This window comes from Bombus huntii, chromosome 9 (genome assembly GCF_024542735.1).
Source record: "Bombus huntii isolate Logan2020A chromosome 9, iyBomHunt1.1, whole genome shotgun sequence".
In the NCBI taxonomy this organism is placed as follows: Eukaryota; Metazoa; Arthropoda; class Insecta; order Hymenoptera; family Apidae; genus Bombus; species Bombus huntii.
The window spans coordinates 5,075,667-5,097,500 of NC_066246.1; the positions used below are offsets into that span (position 1 = coordinate 5,075,667).

The following is a 21,834-nucleotide window of genomic DNA, read 5'->3' on the forward strand; positions in this document are numbered from 1 at the left end:
GCTTCTTACCTCGATGCATTATGCATAATCGTACGATTTAACGCGAAAGTGACGCGAGTATTTTGTATCTTTTTTCTCGATTTAAACGTAATTATAGCGGCGAAGATCGTACGAAACCGGGCTCGCCAACGAACGAACACCCCGTTTTCTTCTCTGTGTTTTCCAGCATACGCGTAGATCCGTCTAGCGACAGGGACGTTTCTTCGACTCTTTACGTGGCAGGTAAGGCTTCTGTAATAACGTTGACTCGCGCGAGCTAGAAACCGTTTAAACGAGAACGAAAACAGGCGTACAAGGGGAACGAATGGCGAAGAAACGGTCATTTTTGTGTGGTCGTGGATGCCGAGTCAAAACACGGATTTCCAACGAGTCGTCGGCGGATTACGGTTGCGAAAAATAAGAAACTTGGGTGGCCCAGGCGCGCGTGTCACGTGGCGGTGAGTCGAGCGACGAGTCAATTGGTCAATGAGGAAAATTGGCTAAGAGTTCATGAATGGACCGGCGTGAATAAAGTGGCTGCATGTTAGTATAGGTTTATGGAAGCAAGCCGGTTTTAGCTACGCTAATAGCATAGTAATGCTGGCTGATCTTTTCGAAATCCCGTAAGAGCATTAACCGCTCGCACGTGAGCAAGCTAAATTGCTATGTTGTGGGTATACGCCCAGCTATGTAGCTATCACCTGGCTACAGGGCGTAACGAAAGGAGGAGAGTATCGCAGTCGAGGATTGACGTTTCGAGAAAAAGATAACTAGCTGGCGCGTTCGTCGAACGGGTTCCTCTTTCGCCTGTATAACGAGATTAACCGCGAACGTTTCGACTTCGACGGATACAACGACGCGGAGAATCGCGAACACCAAGTTCGATGAACGTCCCCGTTTGCGCGAACCAGACGTTCCTCGCCTTGCGAGACGATCTCGCGAAACGCGTTATTCGTCGAACGAAAAGTCGTCTTCGCTACGAGTCGATCCGCATCCTTGCGACCGCGTTGCCGATCCCTTTCCTAATCGTCAGCGATTCGTCTCGTCTCGTCTCGTAGATCGGCGATCGTTCTTTCCCCCTCGCAGCCTCCCCCCCCCCCCCCCCCCCCTCGATAGAGGCAACGCGATCTTCGCGTGGCGATCGACGTTGTTGGCGAGGACCCGGAGGGAGAACGGTGCGGGCAACCGTGTCCGTCCATTTTCTTCCATTTAGAATCTATTCGCGTATCTTTTCCGGATAGATGGAAGAAACAGAAAGAAAGGGAAGAGCGAAAGGGGGTGAAGAAGGGAGGGGAAGAGGAACTGGAAGCTCGGATATATTTTTAGAGACGGACTGTACGTAACGCGTCGTAACGGTGAGGAAGCGTTGCCATCGCGGTTGGTTAGGTTGGTTCGTGCGGGCCGTATCCATTGGTTCCCCACTACTTTGGTTAGGTCGCAATGCCACGGCCCTAGCCACGCCAACTTTCCACGAGCAGACGCTGTTCGACGTCGGTCGGGCCTTCGTCTCGTTCGCACTTTGCTTCGGCGTAGCTTCGTTTCTCCCTCGATTACCCTTACTCCTTTCTATCCGAGCCAGTTTGGCGCGCGTTCTCTTTCCCATTCGGGTTCGCGTTCCTTCTCTTTCTCCGCGCAAACGCAGCCAACTTTCCGTCTCGTTCCTTCACCAACTGCCAACTCGTTCGTTCTTTCTCCATCTCCGTCGTTCGTCCGTCCTTCCCTTCGTTGGCAGAACTACCCCCTCTTCGAACGGTACCTCATCCCCTTCCGTGGTTGGATACTCCCCCTCGGCTCTCCCCCCTCGACCGGTACGTAGTCCGGTCTCCCGCGCCGACAGCCAAGCGACCGAGCGAGCGCCCCCCTCGCGCATAACCCCTCGGCCAAGAGAGCGATCCGTAACAACTAAAGTTCTCGTGAAAAGTTGAGCTGGGCTCTCCTACGCCCTCCTGCTATAATAGCCGCCGCGCTCGCTGCTCTCTCTACCTACCGTCTATCCCTGTCCATCTGTCCCGGGTTTGTCCCACATCCCGCACACGGAACGCTGCCGGCAGGAGAGAGCGAGAAAGACAGTGCCACGAACGGAACGAGTGCCGACCGCCGAGAAACAGAGAGGGATCCCGCGAACGGAAAGAGAAAAAGACAGAGACGCGGCCGGATTAGGGAATAGAATAGTCATTATCGGTCTACATATTCGTGATATACTCTATCGGGCATCCTCGGTAGTGCGAAACGTCGCGGCAGTAGCGACGAGCGTGTGTGCCGTGCGACCGATCAACCACTGGATACCTAACCTTTGTTTTCGAACCTGCTCAACGTCACCGGCATCACCGGCTCCACCTCGCATTCAGCCGATTCTTTATCGAGGATTACGCCCTTTCGTAACGGCAACACCGTCGTCCACGTCGCTTCCGACCATTTCTACGATCCACGGGTAAGTAGCTTGTTTATTTTCACCCGGAGACCAGCCTCGAGTGACCGCATTCCGCCCCGCGAGTGTCGTCCGCGAGTGTCGTCAGCGAGCGTCGTCAGCGAGCGTCGTCTGCGAGTGTCGATCGAAGGACCGCGGCGAGATCGAGCTCGGGAAGCTGGACGATTCGTTCGCCGTGATTCCCGCGGTAACATCGTGCCTATCTAACGCGTCGACCGTACCGATGAGAGATCGCGCGTCTGATTTAAAGAAGAAGAAAAGATCGTTTGGATATTCGCGACGTAGGAATCGCGAACGCTTACGCCGACACGAAGCGCGTTACGGTGACCAAGAATCGCCAACGACGTTCGTCTATCGATCGGATGTTTACTCGTTTCGTAATAGCGACTGGGCTTCCCTTTGCGAGTACATCGGAATCTAGCAATTTACGAGGCACAGCTCGCTCGCAAGGTGAACGACGATAATTTACGCGTGCGAATATCTATAGTCGTTGGTTTGTAACGTTCGAACGCGATATCGTTTCGCTACGTTTCGCGTTGATAAATATCACTTTGCTTCGACTTACGATCGATTCGCGGCTGGCTACGAAAATCTTTTCCCACGGAATGTCTCTAGGAGACTGGGAGAAGAATCGTACGGTATCAATTTTTATAGACGTAGGGTTATCTGTACGAGTACTTTTCGCGGTAAATGGGAAAAAAGAAAAGCGACAGATAGCCGGAGGGCAGGGACAAACCCAACCAATGGAATCAAATTCGGACGCTGCGGTGCGCGAAAACCTCGAAAATGCCGGCATTTAATCGGCGAGGCGTACGCCGAGCTTTCATTCAACCAAAGAGGGAATATAAATCCGCGGACGAACGTGCCCTGCAATATTCCCAAACAACGAGAGAACTTTTTCCCGAATCACGAAAAAACACTGGCAAATTACACTGATTCATAAATAACTGCGCGTTGCAACTTCCAGCTGTCCGTGTATTTATATATATATATATATATATACATGAATAAATAAAATATATCTGCAACTATATGCATATAATAGATACTCGCGGTAAACGTAGCAATGCGACGAAAACTGAGTATTTCGATTGTTTTATAAAAAAAAAAAAAAAATACCATCGAAGAATCTACTCAGCGTTCCACAAAACGATACAATTTACAAATAGGTAGTTTCATCTTTTTATTTTTATATAAAATAACATGCCGATAAAAAAAGGAGCATTCCATCGGTAGCGTTGTTGCACGCAAGCGTCGGTACACGTTTTATTAATTACACCCGGTATCGGTTAGCGGGTATTTTCTCCCTGTTGTCGCTTCGCAGTTAAATAACCACACGACGTTGTCATAAAAAATTTAATCCGCTCGTATTTTTTCTCGCGTCACTGTTCCATTAAACGATTCGCAAATCGCGTGAAAAAGTAACTTCTTCTCTCTAGAATTGTACCGAGTTTGTCTCGTTGCATGAACGATAGCAACGAGATACGTACGACGAGTCTACCGATTTCGTTGTCGATCGAATGTCGAGCGAAACTGAAACACCGCGTCGTAACGAAACGCGTACGTTTCGCGGACAGAACTTTCGAGGGAAATCACGCGCGAATCGTGACGACGCGACGGAACGTCCGTTCGCGGAAACGATTCCACGGGACAATTCGGTTGCCGAAACGTTCGACCGTGGCAGAGTGTCGAGAGAGTTGGCCAGCAGGATTTCCACGGAAATAATCTGCTTACGGTAATCTTCTTGGCTTGCCTCCCTCCCGGTTAAGGTCCGCCTTCCACGAGGAGGACCTCCGTCTCCTCGTCGTGCATACGCGGTGAAACATCCTTCCCGTGAGCGGAGAACGCTTCGAATTCTAGTCGGCATCAGGTTTTCGCAATGTATCGAGGACGTTATGTCGTTCCTTTTTCCCGCTCCTATGGAACAAACGGACGTAAAAAGTTTAAGAACGAGGTTAAGGCGTCTGTCGGAGAGAACGCAGCGATAGTACGTGGTAAACGATTGGCAAACGTTCGAGTATCGAAGTACGAACGAACGAACGAACGAGGGAAAACGAGAATGAAAACGAGAACGAAGATGCTAATCTCGATCGTCGAGTGTCAGCGACGAGTTCGAAGAAGCGGATCGTGTCACGTGTGATTGGTTTTAAGATGGCGCGAAGAACCTGGAAGCGAAACTGCGGAGAAGACGCGGCCACAGTGCGAACGGCAAGGAACAGGAACCTTCTCGAAATTGGCTCGAGATCGGTAAGTTTGGTCGGTCGTAGAAAGAAGACGGGAATAGTGAAAGCAAAAGAAGAAAGGAAACGGAAGAACTGGAAGAAAAAAGGAAGAGCTGATCCCCGAAGAGAAGAGGGTAGCGCAACCCCATTGGAATGTTTTTTCTTGCAACCGAGAATAAAACCTAACTATCCAAGTGAGAGAACAGCTTCGAAGATAGGTATATACGTACATATATATGTCTAGTTCATGGTATTTCCACGGGAATTAAGTTTTACGCTCAATGAACGCACAACAACGGCGTCCTTCGGGCTAAATTGCATTGAATGCGACTCGGCGAAGAAACGTTTCCTCGTGACTAGGTGGATACCACCTCTTAGCGGAGGTATTCAACTGCGATTCTGTACAAGACGCCCGCGGACAGGTTTTTGTTCCGTGGAAAAGCCCGCCCTCGACTTTGAAGCACCAAGATGCGATCTTTTTTCTTGCCGGAGGACGATCTCTGGAAGCGCAACGCAGTCTTTCCGATGACATCCCCGACGCTTCGCCGCTCCGACACCTCGTGACGCGATTCCGACCGTCGTTCGAAGAGAAAGACGGGAAGAGATTTCGCAATAACGATCGCGGTCGGCAGCAACCAGTCGTTGAAATGCATATTTGGTAAAATCGGTTAATACGCGACGAGTACTTTCTGGCTTTTTCTGGTGCTACCAGCGCGCACCGCCCTCCTCTTCACGCACAGACTATACGACGTACGGTACACGTCCATTGTGGACGCCCGGAGCGAGAGAGTGCTCTTCAGGAACAATGCGGTTGTGTGCAAACACTCCTGGAAACAATGCGACCGGAACTTAACTTTCCGCGGTAGCTTCGCTGGAGTCGCTTCTTGTGTGCGGCCGAATATAACTTGGGCGGAAATTCTGCTCGCAGACTTCTCCAAGTCCGCTGTATTTCTTCTGTCGATCGCGTTACGCTGCCTCGCAACCGCATTTGCGCGAGCCATTTGCGAGAAATCGGTCCTGCTCCATCGATGATTTATCGTTTCAGCGAATACGCGCTTTCCATACTATTCGCGAACGCATCCGCTTCCTTTAATCCGATCGCGATTAATTAAACGTCGAAGAAGCGCGTCGCTTCCGCACGGTTGGCGGAATTCGGTTGACGAAATGGAGAGGGCGAGTAATAGGCGCACGTGGCCATCGCCAACGAATCATCGAATTCGCAGATACTATACGTCGAATATTCGCGTTTCGAATTCTTAAGCGCGTACGCGCAACCCCCGAGACAGCGCGCACACGCGATACGCAATAATGGGGATTTAACAGTCATTAGGGACAACGTGCCGGTATATACGTCGATTGGTAACACAAAGTGTTTGCAGTAGGGCCGAACTGACGAAGGGCGAGGGTGGGGGTGACTGGTTGCAGCGGGAGATCGATTCATCGGGGGTGGAAAAGGCAAGCTCTCCATCTTTCTCCGACTCACACCGTTTCTCTCTGCCTTTGCGTTACAGCAGGGTCGTAGACTACTCGAGTGCCCTCGAGGGCCAATCGAGTGGTGACTTGGGCATTTTGTCCACACTTGGCGGTCTGTAACAAGTGCATTGTCCTGTGCGCCGAACTGCACAAAGATAAAGAGACTACTTCTGGCTACCGCGACTAGAGAGAATTCTCGAGCACCTCACCCCCTTTTTCGACTTTCCGCGTTCGCGGCGTACTTTTAATATCACGACAGTGTAAATAAGTGTGGCAGCTTCGCGATAGAGTCGCACACCCCTATAGGCATCGGTCTTTGTTTCGAAAACCGTAGCACCCCCTTGTCGATGGTCAGCCGCGATTAAAATCGTTTCTCCGACTCGTAACCGCTCGTTTAAATTAAACGTTTGTGCCGATATCGGTGGATTGGCGACACGCGGCTTGTCCAGCGCGAGAAACCACAGGTACGAAGGGGCGAGTGATTCGCGGAAAAATCCACACACCGAATATTGCCAACCGATGATTGTTTGCACGTTTCTCAGCCATACGTCGCGTCGGCAGGCTTGTAACGAGTGCTTTGTGGCTAGTGTAAAGCGCAGCAGTGCACAAAGGTAGAGATTCGCGCCTGACTTACTTCACGAGGACCCTCGAGAGCAGCCGCCCTTTCTTCGCTGGCCTTCTTTTCATAGTGAGCCAAATTTTAATATAGCGTGCCGGGAAAGAGGCGTCACGGGGAAGCTCGTGCTTTATGGATTCTCTTTCACCGAGCTGAAACTTCATTTCGGAGGAAGGATCTCCGGCAAAGAACGTAATTAAACGGACAAGTTATCGCGAATATACCGTTTCGAACAACGCTTCATCCTCCTCTGTGCTTTTCGCTTTTTCTTTTTTTTTTTTTTTTTGTTTTTTCGAATCAATGACCACCGACAGATAACTCGTTAACCGACGAATTATAATCGATCGAAATTTCGACTTCTTTCGATTCCACGACTGTAGCTTTTTACCCGCGATAAGGCTGGTTTCGCGATCAATTCGGAAACGCTGTTCAACTTTCGATCACGAACGCAGCGGGCTACGATATACTGCGAAAATCGAGCGCCACTCGAGTATCTCATCCATATTTGAGCGAAGCAACTTTCGCTCGAGTAATCGTACGAGTACCCTGGTGAGCACCCTTCGCGCGTCGTTGTTCCTTTCATACGAAACTTGTAGTTCCGTTGCAACGACCATCCAAATGGAAACAATGCTTTATTAAAGTGGATTTATCGATGCGAAATTTCATTTCCAGCAAGTGCACCATTGAAAACGCGATCTACAGAGAACCGGGAAATTGCTTCTGCCGCAAATAGAAATCCTTCGTCGCTGTATACGCGTGTCGGTTCGACGAATGTTTTTCTCACGCGGACCGGTGTCGTCTTCGTTTCGCGAGCCAGCGACGAGCAATTTCGAGACGACAGTTGGTCGCCTTCCGCGCCGTTGTCGTCATCCGATTGTTTTTCACGTTGCACGTGTTAATTACCGGGCGATTAGCTTACCTTAATCCGAAACACATGCTAGGCGGCAGCCTCTCCCCGCCTTGGACACATCGACGTGGACGAAGAACGATATTGCCGATGGTGCGACGCGACGCCGCTACAGATGCGAGACGCGAGGACGTGATAAATGGGAAGACAAATAAATTAATACAAGTCTGGATGGAAGCGAGGATACGAGATCGAAAGGCGAGAGGAATGGGACCGATAGACCGACGTTCTTGACTTTGTAATCGGAGAGGATAAAACGCGGCTTAAGTAGCGGCTAAACGTGAAACGGAAAGGCTACGACGCGTATCTCGAAACATCCGCGGGCTCACCCCCTTTTCGACGTCCTTCTCGGTTTTCGAGAGGACGGCACGTTTTCGGAATTAGCCTCCGCGTCGTCGTCCACGGGGTCAACGGGAGAGAGGGAACAGCTTCGAAAAATGACGGAGTCGTGTTGCATCTTCTTTGGATTATCCGACGTAGCCACCTGTCAACCGCGTCGTTCTTATTTCCATGTTCCGCGATCGCTTTCGATATTCGTATATATCGGCCAGCGACGTTCCATTGTCCACGATTTCCATTTAACGCGACGTTCGTTCCTCCGTGGGCGGTTAAGTTACCCGATACTTAACCGATGATAATCGTTTCCCAAGAATTTGGAATTTCGCTACGATTACGTTGTAGATACGAGCGTGCAAACGATCGATTTGCACGACCACTTAGACGTTTCCACTGCCACATTGGGCTATAGAGTAGAGACGATGAATGGCAGGGGATGCGATTAGCCTGTTGCAAATACCGTGTTGTGAATTTGAATTTCAGAAACGGCAGCTAATTGCGAGGAGCGGAGGAGGTTTGCGTAGACTCGGCCGCGAGGCGGGCGGGTGGTCGTGGTGGGGGCCGAGGGGGTGGTGATGTGGCCGAACAGCCTCGGCGGTACATCCGGCTGCAGCGGGGGCGCCGGCGCCACCGATCTCGGGGGCCTCGCCGCCTCCACCACCTCGGCCTCCGATCTATTCGGGCCCGCCGCTTTCGGGGCATCCGCGGCCGGGCCCTACGGCGCCCTCAAGACCAACCCTTACGTCAGCGCTCTTGGTATGCCGCCTATCGAGGCACTTCACTCCACCATTGGCTACCCTGGTTGTACTCCCGCCGGTGAGTCCTACTACTGTGAGTGCCCCTCATTCTCTCTATACTATTAATAAATCGTTTTAATCGAATTACTATTGTAGTTATTATTAGTCTTAACGATACTTGTTAGAGTGGACAGATTCGCACGCAAATATATCACGATCCTGACGTCTTCTGTTAAAGGTAACCCAAGAAAGCAACGCAGGGAGCGAACGACGTTTACCCGGGCGCAGTTGGACGTTCTCGAGGGACTGTTCTCGAAGACCAAATACCCGGATATTTTTATGCGGGAGGAAGTAGCGATGAAGATCAATCTACCAGAGTCGAGAGTGCAGGTATGTCGAAATAGTTTTAAAGCAAGGCGCGAGGATGTCGGTTTCTGCCAGCGGCCAAACGATACGGGGAGACGTTGCTCGGTGTTTCGTTACCGAGGGGTTGTAGTGTCGGCATGCAGATAGTAGTAGTGTCTCGTACGCAACATCGATTTACCGAACGCTCGTGTTTCCTGGACACGGGGTGTTAACTAAGTTACTAGGTTTACCCCGTAAGTGCGTTCGCATCGTTGGTTGAAAAAAATTCCCATCGAATTCCATCGGTCGGGACGCTTTCCGAACTGTTTCGGCAGCTTTCACCGAATGGAAAAAGGAAACTTCCGTGACAAAAATGGTTGAATGACTTACGGCGATTCGTGGAATCGTCGAATCGCTACACTGTCACGAACGAATTCGTGTCGTGCGGATCGACTTTCGAAGCCAACAATCTCCGAAAACGTGTCCGTGCATATTCCACCCTCATCACGGGCGGAAAGGGCGAGCTGCATCCGCAATTGCGGGCCAACGCACCTGGTCCCAGCCCCGTAAATGAATTGAATGGGTCCAACCGGGTCCATAGTCTTGCGCACGTTCGTCCTCGACTGCAAAACCGGAACCTTCTCTTCACGACTCGTGTTTTCTGACCCCTGCTCGGCTTTTCAATTGAACCGAACCACCGGACAACGCGATCGCGCTTCCCGTCGAATCTGACGGTCTCCTAATAGCTTTTTACGTGCCTGTATAACACTCATCTTTGCGATAGTCGTTCGTTTTTTTTTTTTTTCTCTCTACATCGATCGTAAGTGCCACATGTTGCGATTTAGAGGCGACGAGACAAAGCAAAGTCTTTAGCGGTGCAACGAGGATGGGTTAAAACTAGGGAATTCGTATAGAGTACGTAGGAACATACACCAGGGAGCAGCTTCAGTGGCAGAACGCGGGTTGCTCGTGTCGTTCCCCAGAAAATCCGTAGAAACCCAAGCTCACCTCTCCGCTTCTAACATTGATCGCGCAGGGCTTCTCTAGGCTCCTCTCTTTCTCTGCTCTCCCTCTCCTCCTTGCTCTCACCTCCCTCCCCCCCCCCCGTCTTCGTCCCTCCCTTTTCCTCGTCTCTTTATTCACCCTCTTCGTTCTTCCAGCCGTTTCGTTCACTCTCCTTCTCCTTCTGCAAAGGTCGTTCTCGCGTTCTGGAAATCTAGGAGGGCGAACGACGGATCGAAGGACGAACCATGTCTGTCGCGTACTCCGACAGCGAAATCAACGTCGATAGATGTCTGTAATCAAAGTGTCGTTTCTCGATTAAATAATTACGAGCAATTTGAACCCTCTCGTCGCTTGTCGGGAACGACGACTTTGGAACTTATACAAACGTTCGTCGAACGATTTGCAGACTATTAACTGTGATCTCGTTCGCCATCGTCGTCGGTGATGTGATCCGCGCATTAATCTTGTAGCATCGATGGAAAGCGTGGACAGACGGTCAAAGTGAATGATAACGAAAAGCGCGCGTGAGGTATCTGGGTTGGGAGGAAAAATCAGAAGCTGGTAAAATTATTCCATCAACGAAAGTTTGCCCTCGCGTCAACTTGTTTGCCTTCTGTCATTTCGTTGCATCAGCGGACGCGAACAAGTACGATACGCGTCGGTTTCTCTCCGTGTTATCGAAGCCGGCTTGATTGGTAATTGATAGTTGCATCGGTGCTGTATTCCCTTATAATTGGCTATTACGCCAGCTTTATGAAAGCTCTGTACACCATTCCGTGCTCGTTTCCTATGAGACCTGCACCTCGCCGCGATTCAACGGGAATAAATATGGATCGAAAGCTGCTTTCAGCCATTTATTGAAAAAAAGTAGGTAAACGGAGGTATTTCGTTTTCTATGTCTGATCGGACAAAATACGCGTATTCGAATATTCGCGTTTCTTCCATGGAACGATTATAAATTTTAAGTCGCGCGTGCCGTAGGTGTGGTTCAAAAATCGCAGGGCCAAGTGCAGGCAGCAGCAGAAGCAACAGCAACAACAACAGGACAAAGCACCGAGGTCGAAAAAGCCCTCCGGGAATCCAAGCAACAATCCGCCCTCTGGAAAAAGTCCTTCGATTGCTACCACGCCCACGCCTGCTGCGGCGGTGCCTGCCACAACACCTCTGTAAATATCGCTTTACGTTGATATATTTCTTCTATATAAAGCTGGAGCTGTCGTCGTTTTTATTTCACGAAAAGAGAATTTCTTTCAATACGAATGCAAAGATTAATAGGCGATCGAACGACAACGATCGGTGTAGCGCGTCTTGAATTATCACTTTCGAAGATACTCGTGTCATTCCACTTTGTCGAGTATCGATTTGCAACGTCTGTTTTTTATAGTTTTAATTTGTTTGTATAGAAGCGGAGGTACAGGTGGTTCAGCGGCCAGCTCCCCGGCTCTTCTGAGGGATTCTCCTCAGTACAAACCAGCAGGAAGCGCAACCAGTTTGCTCTTGGCTACCAGTACGACCCCACCGAGCGTAAGTTATCGACCAAAAACGCGTTCTCTAAAAACTTTTTACCCGCGGTGGATAAGGGCTTGAGAGAGTTGCCGGCTTTTCAGTTAGGGGGAACGGTGTACAGCAGTGGAGGCAGTAGCAGTAGTATCTGGAGCCCGGCTGTTACGGAGAGCGGTGGAGGATTCCCCGGTGACCATCAGAGGTTAGCGTGGACCACAACCACGTCTCAACAACAGTGCTACCAGAATTACTCTTCTTATTACACTAATATGGATTATCTTTCTCCCGCCTCGCATCAATTAAACGTCGTGGTAAGCACGAGTATCTAACGAATCGAAGAATCTATCGTTCGTTACATATACGAAGAAAATTCTTTGAATTATGCGTAGGATGGTGGTGGAAGCGGTTTAGACAATACATGGAGTAAAACGAGGGACGAGAGTGCTTCGTCCTGGTTTTATAACAGCGCCGGATGGGGCGATCGGAAGTGAATCACAGAGTCGCCGGTTGATGGAAACATCAAGGCTTCGGTACATATCATCGACAATAGCTAAACGGACTACTCCGACAGTCAATGGCAATCGCTGTTATTGGCACGCGAAACACGGCCAAAGACGGTCCCCTTCGTGTTAGACATATCGTTGAACCTCGGTACTTTACCGTATGGCTCGTGAGTGCCATATCCGTTCTCTTGCGTTCCAATGAATCACGTAGTCGAATTTAAATCGGCGTGTTCGTTTCGAGAGTACGAGCTAAGTAACTGGTTGTAACGCGAACAAAGCGAACGAGCGAAGTATTCGAAACGTTAACCGTTTAAAATTAGCTGTCTCGACGTAACCTTCGATTTAACCAGATGCAACTTGGTACTTTGTATATTCGATCTATCGTTCCTCTACGTTAAAATGTGCAATTTGATAACGATTATCACGAATCCTTTCCGTTCTTTGTATGTACGCTCGCTTGTTATTACCCTAGTCATCTCGAGAGTAGAGATCGACGAGAGCATTTCGGACGAGAAGGGCAAGAGGGAGTGGAGCGATCGCGTTTCGTCGTCTTTCCTCCCCGCTTACAGTCAGTGTTACACACATGTGATACCGTTTGTACACGGGAATTCATCTACTGAAGGTATCTTGTTGCGCGAAATCACGAATTTTCTAATTGTATACTGTGCCAAAGGTAATCGTTCGCGAGAGGATCGAACCTTTCGGTGTCAGGGAGACACTCTCATGTATATAATATACATAGGCTTGCGCCGTTTGGAAGAATCAACGTAGCTAGGTAGAATTTTGCAAAAAGCAACGGCAAAATAATGTCGGCCCTTCGTTATCTTCGTTAAAGATTTCTCGAGAAACAAAAGTTATGTACGGATATGCGCGTGTACGAATACCATGACACGTACCGTGTACATAAGTTATATATATATATATACAGGGTGGTTGGTAACTGCGGTGGTGGTACAAGCGGAAAGGGGGTGATTCTACGCGAAAAAAGAAGTCGAAAATATAGAACAAAAATTTTCTTTTTAATTTTTTTTTTTTAATTTTTCCATCGAGACAACGATCTACAGTGAGATCCGTTATAGCGAGAAGTGATAAAGAGCACGCGTACCGACCGAAAATTCAAAGTCGATTTTCTAGAAAACAAAGCCTCAAACGAAAAATGTTTATTCTGTATTTTCGACTTCTTTTTTCGCGTAGAATCACCCCCTTTCCGCTTGTACCACCAGTTACCAACCACCCTGTATATACACAAGGACATGCTGATCATCTGTGTACATATGTACCATTTTCTAAAAAGTAATTACGAACCGATAGGACATTTCGAGGATGATCGTCGTTATCCAAAGGTCGCTATTTTAATTCTAGTATTCGTATAAATCTATGATGGGGGTTTAATTCGTTTTACTTTGAATATAATACTGTGTAAATAAGAAAAAAAAAAATTTGCGCGCATGCTCAACACAGAGTGCTAGGCGAAATTTATATTTTCACTTTTTCGATCCTTTTCACTAAGGTCGATATAAGAAACGAGATGTCACTTCTCATTTGCGCAATCACTGGCACCTCGACTAACGCAGAGGTCGGTACGTTATACGTAACAAAGAGGTCGAGGGATAAAAATCAATATGTAAAGTGACAAAAAAAAAAAGAAAAAAAAAAGGATATAGTAAACGTAGGGATGTAAGTAATATGGTCGTTTAGGTTGTTATTATAAATATTATCGATAACGATACTACGATTATCGACAGAGACAACAACGACGTACGTGTAATAAGATGTATGAAATAATATATCAAATTTGAATTGTAATCTCTATCGTTCTTTCGACTATCTTCACACCGTTCCAACTTTCTTTTTTCAGTTATTTTTTAAATATTCTTTCTTGAATTTTACACGATCCGGAACCATTTCGTAGAAGCACGCAACCGCACTTAGCGATTTCGTTTCGATGGAAATTTTTGAATTTGAAATATCGCGCACTAGATCGTGGACAAGAACCGTTCGCGTACGCGTCGGTAACTAGTTGGACACGCCGATTTAGAGCAGCATCTAGCGGCAACAGGCTGATTTAGGGCATCGGCCGTGAACCCCGCGAGCAGGGGTCGCTACGACGCGGCGTGGGTTAGTGGCCCTCAGTATCACGCGTCGTTCCGTGGTGTTCGGTTGGATTGTTCCCGGTTTCGCGTAGTGTGTTGGTCGGTCGGCAAGCAAGCTTCACACGGAAGAAAAATAGAATGACAGCGACGTGAGAATTCTGATACACGGGAACGGTCTTCCTGTTCAGTCTCTCCCCGAGCGAGTTTCGAGCCGCGTGTTTCTTCAGGTCGAAGCCATCGAAAGGATGTGGCGTCTCGACGCAACTACGCTTTTGCTCTGCTTTCGTGAGTACCGTATATACGTACAATATACGCACGTAACTACGATTCGAAGGATTCTTTCCCCACTCTCTCTCTCTCTCTCGAGGTTTACCCTTGTTGGTGTCAGTGAATCGCAAAAAAGACGGATGGGGAAAGAGCAACGATATTATCGATAGAAACGGTTTCGTCTGTCGCTCGAAATCGTTTATCCCAAGTTTTACAACTCGTCGATCCTATATCGTGCTCCATTGCTTTCTTCTTTCGCCGGTCCTGCTATAATTACGATTAATTGGTCTTAACCACCGCAACGAGCAATTTCATTGCTACTGCAATCTCTTTTTCAACGAATACGTTCCTCCGCGAACGTAATTCCGTGCCGAAGCGTTTATTCCAGATCGTTTTATTTGTAAATAATCTTATTTTCATGTCATCGTTAATCGCGCGCGTCTTTTACGAACGTTCCATCCGAGGGTATACAAATTCCCGGAACGGAACATCAAAGGATGGAAAGAACGTACGGAGGAAGAATATCGAGCATTGACTGATAATCAGAGGAGCGCGGTTGCAAAGCCGTATCGATGGGCCTTTAACACCGTCGGCGAATTCGCCATTCGAAAAGAACGAGTTGTAGCTGCAATTTGCAGTCGGTAGGCCGAATCAGTCCTGCCGATCTCTGCGCGGCCGATGTACGACGATACGTCGTTGATAATGATGCCAATGCCGCGCTGCTGATGGTTAGTGGTGTTGGTGGTGTATCGTTGGCAGCGTGGTAGTCGGGTGGATGCTGGCTACGATCTTTCTCCATCGTCCATGATGCCGGCCGGTAACCCACTCCTGCCGCTTCTCTTTCTCTCTCTCTCTCTCTCTCTCTCTCCCCCCATCTCTCCCTCTCGAAGAGGAGAACCGGTTCGATAGCCATGCACACCTAGAAAGCGAATATACGCAGACTCGGCGGAAAAGGGGGGCCATATTACGTATCCACCTACCTAATATCGACGGTAACGTCGTATACGTGCGGCTGCACGTGTAATTAGTAGCGATGGCTGCGAACACTAGTCGGACAAAGACGACACCGGCCGTGCAAGATACGAGAGAGATTTTTCTGGCCTTTAAAAAAATGCCAAACAACCGGCCGATTTATCGCCGTGCTCTCGCCTCTGTTTACAAAACCGTTCACGAGCAACTCGTTGGTCTTTCGCTGAAAGCCTCGTTTCGCCCTTATCTCGTGATCTGTAAATACGTATTTGGAGCGCCTCGAATCGATCTTCGCTCCGATTGCAAAATGCACTTTTAGCTACGCTATTGCGGTACGATTCAGCGGCTTAAATTTAGATTGGAGCCGAGGACTCGTTATAAAAGATGGAATGGACCGCGGTTCAAATAGAATCGCCGACTCGGACCATCTGGGCTGCATCTTCGATCGTGCCCGCCTCTGAAAATTATTTAGCTACGCGGATGCTTTTTTGCGAAGCGTGAAACCGGCTACCGATAAAAACACGTTGGATACGTGTTCATAAATAACGATCTAAGGCGGGTCGAGGGAGCGTTCACGGCGATGTTGCAGCGGCGGCATAAACAGGCTCGCGCGGGACTTTGATCGGTTTCTCTCGAACCCAGTCGAATCGGATCGAATCGTTTGGCATGGATCGGCAAGCCGATGCAAGGATGGCGTACACCGCACACGGCTTCTTCTTCGACGTGGTGTCGTGGTTGCCGATGGATGGATCATATCGCCGGTATCCCCGCTTCGCCCCACTTTTCCTTTCTCTGCCTGTTGCCCCGGTACCGACCACTTGGCTATTCATCTTGGTCCGGTGCTCCTAATTACACGTCTCGGGTTACGGATGAGTACGACCGTCCCGCCGTGCCGTTCGGAGACGTCCTGTGCCCTGAAAAGGGGTACCAGCACACTCGGCCTTTTTTCCTCGGTCTTCCTCTCTCTTTCCCTTTCACCTCTTTCCTTCGCCATCGACGGCAAGCCTCGTCTCTCGTTCTTTCTTCGATGTCCTCCTCTCTCGGCTCTCTGTCTACGTCTTTTTTACACTGCTTGCCACTAAAGGCCCTTTGTCCGTGGGCCGGCGTGCACGGCTATTTTATACACCGAATGTTATTCAACCTCGCAGTTACTTACTCTCTGTTTCTGTTCCTTTCCGCGTGGTCGTGCCTCTCTTTATCCACGCGCTGTTTCTCTTTCGTCCTAAAGTGTTTCTGAAACCGTGATGCCGGTCGGGTGGCGCGCAGCCGGTAAACGCGCGCGACGAAGAAGGCGGCGAGAGCGGACGGGAGGGTTGCAGGGCAACGGGCCGAGGTACCAAGAAAAATTGTATTAGCCCTTTGATCCCTTGGCTGGTGGAACGACTCGCAAGAGAGCGAATAAAAGCAGAGGCCGCGCGTAATGCGGCTATTTACGCATAAAGGGCGAAAACGACGCTTTTCTCGGGGAACCGCGACACATCGTGCAAGGGCAGCAGCCCGCGCTTCGCTCGTCGTTGGCTTTCGCGCGCCCATATCCTCCGGTGCGAAATTACCAGCTTTCCCTGCTCCTCGGTCGCGCGAACTTTCGCCACCGCAACCTCGTCGCTTTCTCCAGGGTCTCGTTGAAAATGAAAAATTGCGCACGATGGAAAAAGCGTTACCGGTGCTCCATGTAAACAAGCTCTGCTTCGTTGTCCAACACTTTCCAAGATTTTCTCTTCCGCGTCACTTTCGCTGGCTTCTTTTCTTTGGCAAGGCCCGACTCGTTCGCAAGGTTTCGCGCGAACCGTGGCTCCCGTTCGTCCGTGCCTGTCGTTCTGCGAACGTTCTTCGCCGAGAAATTCCACCTTTGGACGAACCGACGCATAGGCATCAGCACGGTAGTCGCGTGTAATACGGATAACGGTCGTGGCAATCGGAAAACGATAGGTCTCGCAAACGCGATAATCACGGAAATGCAGCTAACGGGAAATGGAAGCAAAAACAAAGCTGAAAAGGGTGGTAACTTTCGGAGGATGTCATCGCGACAAATAGATAGCGTATCGTGGTTGATAGCGGAATATCCGGCGACGTGTATTTCGACAGGAAATGGCTCTTCTGCCGGCGTTTCGCTTTTTTCTCCGTCTGTTTTCCATTGCGAGTTGCGTGCGGCAGCAGGCTGTGCCTGAAAGAGCGTAAAACGCTTCGGCGCGGGCAAAAGCAGCGTTTGATGACCCGCGTGGAACGCAAGAGACGCGGATAATATATTTCGAGCAGGCGACGTACAACCCGATAGGCCTCTTTGAAATTTACTCGGGCGTCGTCGTTACACGCGCGCGACTACTGAAATATGCCACGCTCCGACCGCTCGATCGGCCTTTTCCGTTCGACGAATTCCCTTTGATTCGCGAATGATGCCGCAACCTGAATGCGACCGTCGTCGCGTATTCCTTCCCAGCTCGTTCGCGCTACCTGATTTTTCAATTTTTTACACGAATACCTCTCTATAGCCTACCCATCCCGATCGAGAATACTTTTCTTCCGTAGAGAAACGCGTCGAGTCCCGAACGTATCGTCCGTCAGTCCGCTCGTGCTCGTCTCTTTCAACGCGTGTCGTGTCTGCGCGCTCGCGACACGTGTCTCGCGATATTCATAAGTGGAAACGCGTAAGCTGCTAAGCGCTGCAGCGTCCAGGCGTCTGGAAGCGTTCGTCTAACGAGTGGCCAACGCTTTTCGCCGCGTCGCCTTTCTTCGCTGCGAGCGTTTTACTTTTGCTCGTTGCGGCGTGACCGCCTCCCTTTATATATAGTCTATTCCGCGAAATTTCGTTTTATTCGAACGCGTCGAATAACGGACGGTCCGAGCTCGGAGACGTTCGCTCGCCGTAAGGAATTTTTAAGGCAGAAACTTCATTTTAACGACGCGCGATAAGAAATTTCAAATGAGAGGGACGTGTTATCCCGCTGCTTCCACGCAGCACCACTAATTCGTCGTTCGCTTTTGTGTCGGTCACCGCGAAGCGCGACAGAGTGCCGTTACTTTTTCACTGTCAAAAGGGCGTCGCTACTCTAGCAAGCTGATCCTCGGCCGCTCGTCTTTCCTCCTTCTTCCCTTTGCTCGGTTTCTTGGGTAGCGCGGCCGGCTCTTTCTCCTTTCTTCCTTCTATCTGTTTTTCTCCTTTTCTTTTCCTCTTTTTCCCTTCCTTTCTCCTCTGGATTCTTTCTTTTTTTTTTCTTTTTTAAATAAGACCCGACTTGCTCGCGTCGACACCCCGAGACGAAGAAAGGAGACTCTCAGCGTGCATTCAGAATCGTGAAAAACGTCCCGAGAGTGTGAATTTCACGCTACTCGGAGCGTCTGCAAGGCGGCACTCCGAACACCATTTGTCCCAACGAGTGGAGCAGACGCGGCACACGCCGTGGCCAGGACCCTGTAGAAATACGCGCACGCTAACCGCCACTACGAATCTCGTCCTTTCACTGCAGCTCACAAAACACGCGTCGAGCTTCGTCCTTTGTGACAACCGCGGCTCGCGCGTAAATCGCTGACGCGTACATAGACAACCGCGGATCGCGTTGCGAAAACGCGCGCGTTCTACGTACGTCCGATGAATTATGTAGCGGCGCTCATTGCGCTCGATATGATACGTACGTTGTCCATCGCGCGCGTCGAAACCGTATTCGAAACGCGACAGTCGCCTTTGCGCGAGACGTTGCGAATTTTCTCCGCCAGCAGTTCGTTAGCGGGTTGTTTGGCAAAACGGTGAAAGGTAGAATTTTCCTGTAACACGGTCGGCCGGCTCGTTAATGGGATGGCGCGCACGCGTTCGCCAGCGGAATTTCAAGATGTCGGTAAATGGGCAACTCGACGAGCCGGCGAGGAATCTCGAAGAAACTCGAAAGGCATCCGGCTAATGATTTTTCGATTTTAACGAGCCGGTCGTTAGCGTGAGAGGCCCTGGTCGCTGGTGCTCGCGCGCGCACACGCCCGCGCTCGCTCGCTCGCACGCTCGTGATAACGAAAAGCTTTCGTAACGAGGCAAGTTCCGCTCGACGAGGTAGAACTTTCGTTCTCTCGCACTGGCGGCTGCGAGGAGATCGTACGACGCGAGTGATAATCAAACATTTTTTGCCTTCTTCCTCCGACGATCGTTCCGAGGCGAGAAGCGATCTCTCTTATCCGGCAGAAAATAGCTCCGCTCGTTACTTTGAAGTTGGCCGGAAGTGGATGAACCGTGGAGGGAAAGGAGCGCGTCCTTTGCGATGTTCGGTGGTTTACGAGTCGGTTGGCCGTCCGCGTCGGGATCGTTCTGCTCTTCGTCGCACACGGAAGTGCAGCGTCGCTGTGTGGCGTGGCGTACAGGGGCCGAAAAATCGAGCGGCTTGTGTAAACGCCATAAAGCGGCGCGAGCAGCTGCACACGTCGAACGAGAGAGTACGGAACGCTAGCTGGACCGAGAGACGTTTGCCTCGGGGAGGAAAGTAATCTCGAGAGTAGGTCGTAAAAGCGGTCGTGTTTACCCCTTGGGAAGGTTCCAGGATCGGCAACGAACGACTCGGAAACCGACTCGCGTGCATTCTTTTTTTAGGATTCGACCGACTGTCGTGGATAAGCTCTCGGTAGAGCGTCGACGTGCAGCGTCACGAGCTCGTTTCAAAAGCAGCGCGTTCTTTCTCCTCTTCGACTCTCGGTTTTTGAGATCCCTCTCGGCCAGGCAAATCCACCGGAAGAGGGAGCATCGTCATTAACCACGCAGAGTCACGAGAGCGCGGTATGAAACCGAGTTCGAAATTTCGTCGAAAATTACCAGCTCGCTGGAATGGACCGCGCTGGAAATTACCGGTTCTTCGAATCTCCACCTCGCGCCATTCTCTTCCTCCTTTGTATTTTAAAGGATAATTTTGATCTACTACGAGATAATAACAGGATCCCCTGCCTTCCCCCGCAACGACACGGTTAAAATTTAGAAACGACCAAGAGATCCGGCCAACGGTGTCTGGTACCTGGCCCCGCAATTAGGCCGGACGGCTGACGCGGACCCGAACCGAGGCAAATAAAAGAGCATCGGTCCGTTGGGATAGATTTACGACTGGGCATTACGGATCTGGCCATTCCTGGGGTTAACGTTTCGAACGAGCGGCGTCTCGAATCGCACGAAACTAACGTTAATCGACTTCCGCGAACGCGGCAGAAACCGTGAAACCGAACAACAAGAAAGTTTCAATCGGGGACCAGGTTCTATTTTCATCGCGACTCGCGTATCTCTTCGAAGGACTTCTTCCCTTTTCCTGTTGCGGATCGTGGACAACGGGATCGAACTCTGACCATTCAGGCGAACTGCAAACCCGCGTTATTTCGAGTTCACCGATAATGTCGCCGGCGAGGTAATTAGCTAGCTCTGGGAAAACCGTTAAGCGTGAACAGGCCGAATACCTGGACGCATTGGACGGGCTCGTCGTTGACCGTGCACGTGTGTAGCTTGAATTCCAGCCATGGAAACGCAACAATCGATTTTCAGCTCGTGTACAGAGAGAACGTAATCTACACACGTACGCGAACGCGCCACAGTATACGCGTCGTATATACGTCGCGATGGATGTTTGCAAAATCGGCGATGCGATCGATCGATACGCCGAGAGTACGGCTGCGAATCGCGAGCGCGGACGCCTGCCGCTCGAGTTCCCAGCTCCAGACTTTTTTCTATCCATTTCCTATCCATTTTTTACAGCGCGGAAGCGGTAACGTTCACGAAGCGAAAAAAATATGCTCGAACAGATGATTCTTGTTACGACTTTTTTTTTCTCTTTGCACTCGTTTTTTCTGACCGTGTTCCCTCTACGCCGTTGTCCGTGTCCGCCTTTTGCTCTGCTCGCGTCGCCGCACCACCCTACCTGGTACAATGTGGTTCGTTTAATTTGCACGCCCCACTATTTGCAGCTCGTTCCCAACGTTTGTTCATGGACGTTGCTCGAAAGCGAGTTTTTCGTGTACGATTTGAGCACAAACGATTAAAAACTAGCCAACCTCTCTCTCTCTCTCTCTCTCTCTCTCTCTCTCTCTCTCTCTCTCCCAATTTACCGGCAACGTATCCGTCTCGCTTTTTGTCTCGAATTCGTTGGAACGTGGAAGAAACTAGAAGCCGAGTTTGCCGATACGTGTCGGAATCAGATCAGAAGGTTTGCCTAATTAGCTCAGGAAGCTTAAATCGTTCCGTCTCGGTAGAGAAGCTTATTAACGAGCAACTAATAAGCTCGTTGAACGAGTAGACGTCTTTCTCTCGATAGCAGTCGCCCGGTGCGCACGCTTCAATACGTACTCCGCGAAGAACACCTGTCGCGTATTTCACGGATGTCATTCGGATATTATCTTCCTCTCTGGTTCTTCTTGCTCGACTCGAATCGTCGACGCGCAGATACCCGCGGCAATCGGCAAATTGTGCGGAATTACTCTAGGGACATGCATCTACGTTCGT

The 21,834-nt window shown here is 50.0% G+C and overlaps 2 protein-coding genes across 4 annotated transcripts in view; both read left to right on the forward strand.

The window, feature by feature from the left end:
* The first annotated feature begins 1,443 nt into the window (after positions 1-1,443).
* Positions 1,444-13,860, forward strand: LOC126869498 (homeobox protein otx5-B-like). 3 transcript variants are annotated; one of them, XM_050626122.1, is made up of 7 exons: positions 1,444-2,410; positions 8,445-8,792; positions 8,937-9,088; positions 11,030-11,214; positions 11,452-11,572; positions 11,656-11,862; positions 11,941-13,860. In XM_050626122.1, exons 2-7 carry the CDS (start codon positions 8,537-8,539, stop codon positions 12,040-12,042), a joined length of 1,023 nt encoding a protein of 340 aa, XP_050482079.1. In that variant the 5' UTR covers positions 1,444-2,410; positions 8,445-8,536; the 3' UTR covers positions 12,043-13,860. The 3 variants fall into 3 exon arrangements, with proteins under 3 accessions (XP_050482079.1, XP_050482083.1, XP_050482082.1); XM_050626126.1 differs by having other exon boundaries at positions 8,445-8,777; XM_050626125.1 differs by lacking the exon at positions 1,444-2,410 and adding an exon at positions 3,017-4,847.
* Positions 13,861-14,177: 317 nt separating this feature from the next.
* Positions 14,178-21,834, forward strand: part of LOC126869486 (inactive tyrosine-protein kinase 7-like) — a 37,774-nt gene continuing 30,117 nt past the window's right edge. The window contains exon 1 of the mRNA XM_050626094.1: positions 14,178-14,432. Coding sequence (XP_050482051.1) covers positions 14,393-14,432 — 40 coding nt within the window. The 5' untranslated portion in view covers positions 14,178-14,392. The remainder of the gene's footprint in view (positions 14,433-21,834) is intronic.

Bases quoted from the DNA above. Each gene is read 5' to 3' on its own strand.
- LOC126869498 (XM_050626122.1), top strand. From the start codon at position 8,537: ATGTGGCCGAACAGCCTCGGCGGTACATCCGGCTGCAGCGGGGGCGCC. The intron at 8,793-8,936 runs GTGAGTGCCCCT...CTTCTGTTAAAG, and splicing joins CGCCGGTGAGTCCTACTACT to GTAACCCAAGAAAGCAACGC. The intron at 11,863-11,940 runs GTAAGCACGAGT...AATTATGCGTAG, and splicing joins CGCATCAATTAAACGTCGTG to GATGGTGGTGGAAGCGGTTT.